The sequence below is a fragment of the Osmerus eperlanus genome, chromosome 2, assembly GCF_963692335.1.
Source record: "Osmerus eperlanus chromosome 2, fOsmEpe2.1, whole genome shotgun sequence".
In the NCBI taxonomy this organism is placed as follows: Eukaryota; Metazoa; Chordata; class Actinopteri; order Osmeriformes; family Osmeridae; genus Osmerus; species Osmerus eperlanus.
In genome coordinates this window covers 21056798-21066797 of record NC_085019.1, presented here as the reverse complement: position 1 = coordinate 21066797, position 10000 = coordinate 21056798, and the positions used below count along the sequence as shown (strand labels likewise).

Below are 10000 nucleotides of genomic sequence, written 5' to 3'. Positions count from 1 at the left end.
AGGTCATGTGTGAGAGCAGACCGGCCACAGAGGCGCGCACCCCCCCCCCCCAGCCCCCTCGTCCACTATGCCTGACGTCTCAGGAATCTACCCAGCGACAGCGCCACTCTGCCTGGGCCCCCGCAACACGACACATGGCCCCCTCGCCTCCTCGCTGGGCCCCTTGGCACGGAGACACAGGGATCAGGGAGGCAGGCAGGGCAAGGAGAGAGGGAGAAGGAGAGGAAGGGAGGGAGGGAGGGAGGGATGGAGGGAGGGAAAGGAGAGAGGGAGGGAGGGAAAGGATAGAGGGACAGGGAGGGAGAGAGGGAAAGGAGAGAGGGAGAAGGAGAGGAAGGGAGGGGAGGGAGGGAGGGAGGGAGGGAGGGAGGGAGGGAGGGAGGGAAAGGAGAGAGGGAGGGAGGGAGAGAGGGACAGGGAGGGAGAGAGGGAAAGGAGAGAGGGAGAGAGGCAAGGAGGGAAGGGAGAGGGAGAGGGAGAGGGAGAGGGAGAGGGAGAGGGAGAGGAGAGAGGGAGAGAGGCAAGGAGGGAGGGGAGAGGGATGGAGGGAGAGAGAGAGAGATGAGCTGTCTTGTCAGTGAAGGGCCAGTAGAAAAATGGCTATGATGAGCACATGTTGTATGGTTATGTGGAATTCAGGTCAGTGACAGGCTTGGTATTGTCTTTATGGTTGTGTGTGTTTGTGTGAGTGTGTGTGTGCCTGTCTATATGGAAGTGGAAGTGTGTGTGCATGTGTAGACAGTGGGTGTCTGTTCATCTCCATCTCTCTGTCTACTACGCAGTAAACCATCACACCTGCGTTGTGAGCCTGCGTTCGGATTGCCACGCCAACTAGAGTCGGTTATATTAAGTGTTTCATCAAGCCAACTCTCTGCATCTTCCGGCTGTGATAAACATCTGGGAGCAGCTGTGGAAATGTGTCAAAGATTTATATCTAACTTCATGAACAGATTTTTGACACTTTATTAACAATTTACAGTGAAAGATTGCCCTGAAATAGGCGGGTTGGAGGGTCAGGTTCACAGACATCAAGCCCAGGAACGAGGGATTTATCTCTTTGGGAAAACGGAAAGAAATGGTCGGCAGGTTTGACATCTATACCTCCGTGAGAGGACGCCCTCAAATACTCCTGCAGGTGTGTAGCGAGTGTGTGGGACATCCTCAGAGACTCAGAGTAGTTGTACTGTTTGAGGAAAGGGGGATGACGAGGTGATGAGACGCTAAGCTACATGGATAGCAACAGTGAGAGGCTAAGCTACATGGATAGCAACAGTGAGAGGCTAAGCTACATGGATAGCAACAGTGAGAGGCTAAGCTACATGGATAGCAACAGTGAGAGGCTAAGCTACATGGATAGCAACAGTGAGAGGCTAAGCTACATGGATAGCAACAGTGAGAGGCTAAGCTACATGGATAGCAACAGTGAGAGGCTAAGCTACATGGATAGCAACAGTGAGAGGCTAAGCTACATGGATAGCAACAGTGAGAGGCTAAGCTACATGGATAGCAACAGTGAGAGGCTAAGCTACATGTATAGCAACAGTGAGAGGCTAAGCTACATGGATAGCAACAGTTAGAGGCTAAGCTACAATGATTGCAGCGGTGGGAGGCTAAGCTACATGGACAGGAACAGTGAGAGGCTAAGCTACAATGATTGCAGCGGTGGGAGGCTAAGCTACATGGACAGGAACAGTTGGAGGCTACGCTACATGGACAGGAACAGTAAGAGGCTAAGCTACATGGACAGGAACAGTAAGAGGCTAAGCTACATAGACAGCAGCAGTAGGAGAGACTTGGGAGAGAAAATCCCCTGGCTTGCTTAATGCCTTCCAGTCGGACAAGCTTTCCTCACACACTCGTATCCCCGAGGTCTGATTGGCTGGATCACATATCCACTCCACTGTGTGTGTGTGGTCCTACATGTGTGTGTGTGTGTGTGTGTGGTTGGGGGGCAGGGCACATATCTGTGCGCCTGCACGCACGTGTGTCCTCGTCTGTGCATTACATTACATACATACCGCTCGGCTGTCCAATCACGGCGGTAAGCTCTAGGCAGAGTGTGGGGTCTGTGTGCTGGCGTACGTCAGCTGTAGCATGGAGGATCAGGGGCCCAGACCCCTGATCTCCCAGGGGTCTGGGCTCCCAGGGGTCTGGGCTCTGGGCCTGTCTGGGGAGGGGACCAGGGCTGGGCCCTGATGTATGTCCCCCTCCCTTCCTCTCTCCCTCTCTCCCTCCCTCCTTCCCTCCCTCCCTCCTTCCCTCTGGGCTATACATGTCTCATTACCCCCCCCCCCCCCCTCCCCCCTCCTCTCCCATCACCCTAGCTTGAACTCTCTGGATCCTGGTCTGTGCTCGAGAGAGAGAGAGTGTGTGTGTGGTGTGGTATATGTGTGTGTGTGTGAGTGTGGTGTGTGTGTGTGGTGTGTGTGTTTGTGTTCGCAGGAGCGCTTACCAGCCGCAATCATATTTGATGGATATCTACCCTGGCTTTGGAGACCCAGAAGTTTTTCCAGTGTCTGAGTCATGGGCCTTCTGACGGATGCCTGTACCAATTTACTGCTACTGCCACCACCACGCTGTGTGTGTGTGTTAGTTTGTGTTAGGATGTACATTGGAGGGTGTGTGTGTGTGTGTGTGTAGGTTATGAATACGTCTGGCTGTTCCAGCCTTCGCTTATGGACTTTCCACTGGTTCAGGCAGGAAGACTCAGTAGTAAGTTATGACACACTTTATAGACAAAACAAACACGTTTTCTGGTTCTGAACCAGAACTAAGGGAGGAGGTCCAGGGGGTGGCGGAGGCAACAAAGAAAAGCGACGCACATCCTGCGCTGTACTGGAGTCATGTCGGAGTGCGAAAGAGTTCCTGGCCTTAAAAAGACGCCCCTGGCTGTAAAGTAGGAGTGTCAAGACTGCGTGATGTGACCATGGTGCTGACTGACAGGCCTCCGAATCTCCGAACCAGCTCCGCCCGATTAAAAAAACGACAGGTTTGTATGGGAAGTGTGTGTGTGTGTGTATGGTGTGGGGGGGGTGATGAACGACATACACCGGGGTTGCAGCCAACAAGGTAGCTGTCACGGCCACAGCCGTGCCCCCCCCGGTTTCAGTTTTTTGCCCTGCCCTAGTGTTTCCCTGTCATTGTCTTCACCTGTTCTCGTTAGCGTTATTGTGTCCACCTGTGTGTCGTTTGGTTCTGTGTATTTGGGTTTCTGTTTTGTGTCCAGTCTTTGTCTTGTCCTTACCATACCTGTCTGTGTGAGTACCCTATCTGTTCCCTGTTTTGAGAATAAAACCCTTGTTTCTGCCATGCCTGCCAACTCCCCTGCGTTTGGGTCCAACCCCACCTCACGCCGTGACAGTAGCGAGGACAAACTCCCACAAGCGCGCTCACCGACACGAAAACACCCATACGCGTGTCCTGCACACATGCACAGGCAAATAAACACTTACACACGCATAGGCCAGCTTCCTGAGCGATGAGTCACTCTGGAGTGTTCCAGGTAGACACACCTGACCTCTATTCCTGTCTCACAGACTCAGACAGGTACCATTTGTTTCCTAATCCCACAGACAGGGCAAGATACCAAATCGATGAGACATTAACGCAGACAGACCAAACACGCAAACAGAGAAACAGAGACGGACAGACAGGACAGACATTCACACACGCACGCACGCACACCACCACACACGCACGCACACACACACACAGATAACACCCATACAAACCAAGACACATTCAAACAGCTGCACGGACGGTCTTTAAAAGGAACAACAGTACAGGAATTCCTGGTACTAACTGCACCAGACGTTGACAGTGAACGACTGAGTGCAGAGAACACCCACACCAACAGATAGTTTATCCCAGACAGATATCTGACTTTGGGGACAGCCACCAAGTTCAAAAGGCAGGGCCGTCACACCTCAGGACCTCTGGGGTGTGCAAACGAGGAGGGGTTGCTGTTGGAATTTCACCTGTGAGGGCGGGGGGTGAAAAATGATGACTGTTTTAATCACTTCTCTAGTGCGGCTTAGTGATATTGTGTGGAGTGTGTGTGTGTGTGTGTGTGTGTGTGTGTGTGTTTGTGTGCAACAGCTGTCATGAGTGAAGGATGGGACAAAAGGTATGTCTACTGGGTGTATGTGTCAGAGAGGCTTAAAGACACACAGCCCACACACACACCAGGGAGAGGAAGAGAGAGAAAGTTAGAGAGAGAGAGAGAGAGAGAGAGAGAGAGAGAGAGAGAGAGAGAGAGAGAGAGAGAGAGGGAGGAAGAGAGAGAGAGAGGAAGAGAAAGAGAGAGAGAGGGAGAGAGAGATCTTGAAAGATCCCTCCTTTATATACACATCTGACATCAAACTACACGACTTATCACTTCTACTGGAAGTGGAAGAATGAAAACTTGGATTGAATGGAAACTCTGGCTTCGGCCAACTGTTCCTCCCTGACAGCCCACCTGGCAATGCTGCCGAATCACGAACACAGAGCTCATCTCTTACAACACGTGCACGCTGACAGGAACACACTTACCTCGTGTTTATGGTATGAAGACTTCCTTCCTTCTGACTTACAAAGCCAGAGCATCCACCTCTGTCTCACGAGAAGGTCTCGACCCCCCCATGCTGGCACCCAGGCTGCACGGCCCTCTCAACCCCAGGAGGAGCTGTCAAGCCCCAGCCTGGGTCCGGCAGTTTCCTGGCCCCTTGGGTCTTTTCTAGTTTTTCACCAATTTGACCTATCCCCCTGTAGGATGGAGGGTTACCAGTCTCTCCTGTCCTCTTTCTAACCCCCTCCCCCCCCCTCCCCCCCTCCTCCTCCCTCACCACCTGCCGTGCCTGGACCACTACCCCCCCCCCCCCTCCTCCCCCCCTCACCCAAGCTATTCTAGGCGGAGGTTAGCCAGGAATCCCAGTATAGCCAGGACCAGAATATAGCCGTCCCACAGTTACGCCCGAGTTAAATCATCTCTGTTTGTTTTGTAAATAATAAATATTCATTAGTGCGCCCCCCCCCCCCCTTTTCTGATTCTAGGATTTCCCCCCCCCCACCCCCCTCCTCCCTTTCCCTTCCCCACCCTCACCCTAACGTGCCCCCCCCACCCCCGCGCACATCCCCCCTGCACCCCCCTCACCCCTCCCCGCCTTCCTGTTGTGTTGGCACTGTAACCTGCGACGGGGGGGGGGGGGGCGGGCGTGCGTGCGTTTATCCTCAAGGGCCATCCACGGAAATAATCGCGAGCCAATATTGACGCGTGCTAAAGACGTGCGCCTGTGGTGAGCGAGTGGCCCTCGGGAGCTCTGTGAAGAGGCTACGGAGCCAAAACCCCGAACCGCAGGGGCCGCACAGAGAACAGAGGCAACAGGGGGAACAAGGGGAGCATCAAACATCCCCTGCCTCCCCGGCTGGCCTCCCACCTCTCCCCCTCTTTCCCCCCTATTTCCCTCGTTCATTCACTATTTTCAGAAAGACGGCAAACAGGGCGAGACTCCGTTGTTGTTTTGGTTTCTAATTTCCACAAAGCTGTTTTCCCGACCGAAACACGTTTCTGGAAGGTGTGTGTATGTGTGTGTATGTGTGTGTGTGTGTGTATGTGTGTGTGTGTGTGTTTGTGGGCATGCACATCCACGTGCTGGGGTGGACGTGCGAGTGACTGCTCTGTGTGTGTGTGTGTGTGTTTGGGTATGTGCACAGGCCTATGTCCATACAAACAAATACTTCCACTTTTTGGGGCATTGGTTGTTTGTGTTGTGTGGGTGTGTGTCCATTCAAAGACAGCGTTGAATTGAACTGACAGTGAAGACCAGGAGGAAGACCTGGGCTGCACACATTCACACACACACGCATACACACACACACAGAGCAGTCACTGGCACATACACGTCAACACTATATTAGTGTCCTGTGTGTTTACCCAGGCTGATTTAGCTTGTGAAGAGGCGGCAGGCTGTTTATGCTGCTGGTCTGGCCTGGGTTAGCCTGGTCTGGCCTGGGTTAGCCTGGTCTGGCCTGGGTTAGCCTGGCCTGGCCTGGGTTAGCCTGGTCTGGCCTGGGCTAGCCTGGTCTGGCCTGGGTTAGCCTGGTCTGGCATGGGTTAGCCTGGTAGGGTCTGGTCTAGACTGGTCTGGCCTGGTCTATCCTGGCCTGGTCTACCCTGGTCTACCCTGGTCTACCCTGGTCTAGCCTGGTCTAGCCTGGTCTAGCCTGGGCATCGCCCGGCTCCAGTGCCCACCCTGGGCGATGAGGGACTCCTTTGTCCACCCCCCCCCCCTGCCACTCCACCACAACCTCCACCCTCCCCACCTCAGCCCACAGAGGTGAGAAGGCACTGAAGGGACACGCACCCCCCCTCCCCAACCACCCCCCCTCCCCATGACACCAGGTTCACCCCGCCGACTGGGGCCGGACCGGCCCGCCGCCCTCGGCGCCCTGGTGCCACTGTGTCCCACACCCGGCCAACTGGACTCAGTGGCCAGACTTCCAGAGCAGTGCCAAGCCCCAGGCTGGTGCGAGGCGGCGGAGGGTTACGCAGCCATGTGTCCACCCCCATGTTACTGAGAGAACAGCCTCCATCCACTCCTCACAGCTCACTTGAACCCAGTCTTTTACCCTCATGTCTACACACACACACACACACACACACTGACACGCACATACGGTACATGCACACGCACACTGACATGCACACACAGGCGTGTGGACATGGCTACACGCACGCACACACCCCTTTGCACGCTTGCTTTGAGAAACTGGTGTTTGCGGCCTGTCTGTGCAGGTGTGTGTGAGCTGGGAAGGAGGGGGGGGGGGGGGTCTGTGACAGGGGTACTGAACGTAACATCAAAGCCATCACTGGTGGGGGGGGACGGGGAGGGCATTATCATAAGGGTACCCCCCCCACACACACACACCTCCTACCGTTAGGAGTAAACCGTTTGTGAGAGAAGGTACGTCTTTGAAGCTCGGCGCCGCGTGCTTAGTGCCACGACGGCGCCGACGCCGGCTGCGACTCCACGACGTTCCCACTTGGACCGACAAAGAACCGGGTCAGAGAGCAGCCTCGTGAGAGAAGAAAAGCTGGATTTTGGTCGAAAATTTCACTCAGGAACTGAAGAAAAAATAACAAAAAAGACCCAAAACAGAAACGTTTTTCTGTGTGTGTGTGTGCGCTCAGGGTGTGTGTGTGCGTGGTGCTTGGCACAGTACCCCCCCCCCCCCCCCGTTCCCTGAGAAAGAACGGACCGAGGGCCAGGCTTAGAGACTTCAGACGGGATGATGGAGAGAGAGAGAGAGAGAGAAAACAAAGACCGAGGCAGAAGGTAAAAAGAATTCACTTCCAGCACGGCGAGCACATTCCCCACACGCCGGAGCCTGAGATTCCCAAGACGAGACGAGGTGGAGCCGAGCCAGCCGGCCTCGCGCACGGGAGAACAGGAGGAGGGCAGGAACGAGGGGAGAGAAGGAGATGGAGAGAGAGAGAGAGAAAGAGAGAGAGAGAGAGAGAGAGAGAGAGAGAGAGAGAAAGAGAGGAGGGGAGATGGAGAGAAGAGAGAGAGAGAGAGAGAGAGAGAGGAGGGGAGATGGAGAGAAGAGAGAAGGAGATGGCGTAAGAGAGGGGATGGAGTGAGAGAGGAGACAGAGTGAGAGAGGAGAGAAGGAGATGGAGTGAAGCGGGGCGGGGGGGGGGGGGGGGTAGGGGGTGCAGCGGGCAGGGGGCAGGGGGTAAGTGATATGTCTGATATCATGGGCAGGGGCAGGACACTGATGGACGAGAGACGGTGAGTGATGGAGGCGGGGGGGGTGGGGGGGGGGGGAATGGGGCAGGCCACCCCCCCCACCACCACCAGTCTAAAAAAAAACACCATGACAAAAAGCTGCATTGTCCACACACACCCCCCGCCCCCAAGAGGAGGGCGAGGGCGAGGGAGATGAGAGAGAGCGGGACGGGGGAGGGGGAGGAGGAGCGGCAGGACAGGGATGCGTGAGGGGCAGCTTGAGGGATGCTCTGTGAAAATTCGGTCTGTTCTCTGACCTCAGTGGTTCACAGGCAGAGTGAGAGAGAGGGAGGAAGGGAGAGAGAGGGAGAGAGAGAGAGAGAGAGAGAGAGAGAGAGAGAGAGAGAGAGAGAGAGAGAGAGAGAGAGAGAGAGAGAGAGAGAGAGAGAGAGAAGAGAGAGAGAGAGAGAGAGAGATGGTTTTCCCATGGGGGCCAGGGCTGATAAAACCAACCAGGCTGGGATGGAGTGATGATTGAGGGAGAAGGATAGGGAGCCAGTGGTCTGTCATGGTCGTGCTGGTGTCACCCCTCACGGTGAACCCAACATGCTCCTTCAAGACTTCACCCCAGCCTCAACCCCGCCTCAACCCCCGCCTCCACCCCAGCCTCAGACCAGCCTCAACCCCAGCCTCAATTCATAGACATGTGAGCTACAGCCTCTGTAGGCAGAGGACAAGTGAGGCACTTTGTTCTCTGACATTTCCCCCCCTGTTGCTCTGAGGGAGTCACCAGCAGCCAGCTGGGTCCTAAAGAGAGCTGTTTGAGGACAAACTGATAGGAAGATTGAGACAGTAATTCAAAACTAATGACATGAAAAAACAGAAAAATGAAAGACATTTGTCTGCCACACGAACGTGCATATTATCAAATACAATATACAATACAATACAACAATGTAACATTTTTTTAACTAAGGTCTGTGTTTCTCTCCAGAACCATCAGACGAGACTGTTACTGTACAGACCCACCAGACTGTTACTGTACAGACCCACAAGACTGTTACTGTACAGTCCCACCAGACTGTTACAGTACAGACCCACCAGACTGTTACAGTACAGACCCACCAGACCAGACTGTTACAGTACAGACCCACAAGACTGTTACTGTACAGACCCACCAGACCAGACTGTTACAGTACAGACCCACAAGACTGTTACTGTACAGACCCACCAGACTGTTACTGTACAGTCCCACCAGACCAGACTGTTACAGTACAGACCCACAAGACTGTTACTGTACAGACCCACCATACCAGACTGTTACAGTACAGACCCACAAGACTGTTACTGTACAGACCCACCAGACTGTTACTGTACAGTCCCACCAGACCAGACTGTTACAGTACAGACCCACAAGACTGTTACTGTACAGACCCACCATACCAGACTGTTACAGTACAGACCCACCAGACTGTTACTGTACAGACCCACCAGACTGTTACTTTACAGTCCCACCAGACCAGATTGTTACTGTACAGACCCACCAGACTGTTACAGTACAGACCCACCAGACAAGACTGTTACTGTACAGACCCACCAGACTGTTACAGTACAGACCCACCAGACTGTTACTGTACAGACCCACCAGACCAGACTGTTACTGTACAGACCCACCAGACTGTTACTGTACAGTCCCACCAGACCAGACTGTTACTGTACATACCCACCAGACTGTTACAGTACAGACCCACCAGACTGTTACTGTACAGACCCACCAGACCAGACTGTTACTGTACAGACCCACCAGACTGTTACTGTACAGTCCCACCAGACCAGACTGTTACTGTACAGACCCACCAGACTGTTACTGTACAGACCCACCAGACTGGTTACAGTACAGACCCACCAGACTGTTACAGTACAGACCCACCAGACTGTTACAGTACAGACTCACCAGACTGTTACTGTACAGACCCACCAGACTTGTTACAGTACAGACCCACCAGACCAGACTGTTACTGTACAGACCCACCAGACTTGTTACTGTACAGACCCACCAGACCAGACTGTTACTGTACAGACCCACCAGACTTGTTACTGTACAGACCCACCAGACCAGACTGTTACTGTACAGACCCACCAGACTTGTTACTGTACAGACCCACCAGACTTGTTACAGTACAGACCCACCAGACCAGACTGTTACTGTACAGACCCACCAGACTTGTTACTGTACAGACCCACCAGACCAGACTGTTACTGTACAGACACCACCAGACTTGTTACAG

At 53.9% G+C, this 10000-nt stretch overlaps 1 protein-coding gene across 1 annotated transcript in view; it reads right to left on the bottom strand.

Annotated features, from left to right (window-relative positions):
- Positions 1–10000, bottom strand: part of LOC134038252 (cAMP-dependent protein kinase type I-beta regulatory subunit-like) — a 27387-nt gene that overhangs the window by 269 nt on the left and 17118 nt on the right. The window contains exons 4-5 of the mRNA XM_062483764.1: positions 1102–1183; positions 92–162 (exon numbers count right to left, since the gene is read on the bottom strand). Of these exons, the coding sequence (XP_062339748.1) occupies positions 92–162; positions 1102–1183 (153 nt within the window). The remainder of the gene's footprint in view (positions 1–91; positions 163–1101; positions 1184–10000) is intronic.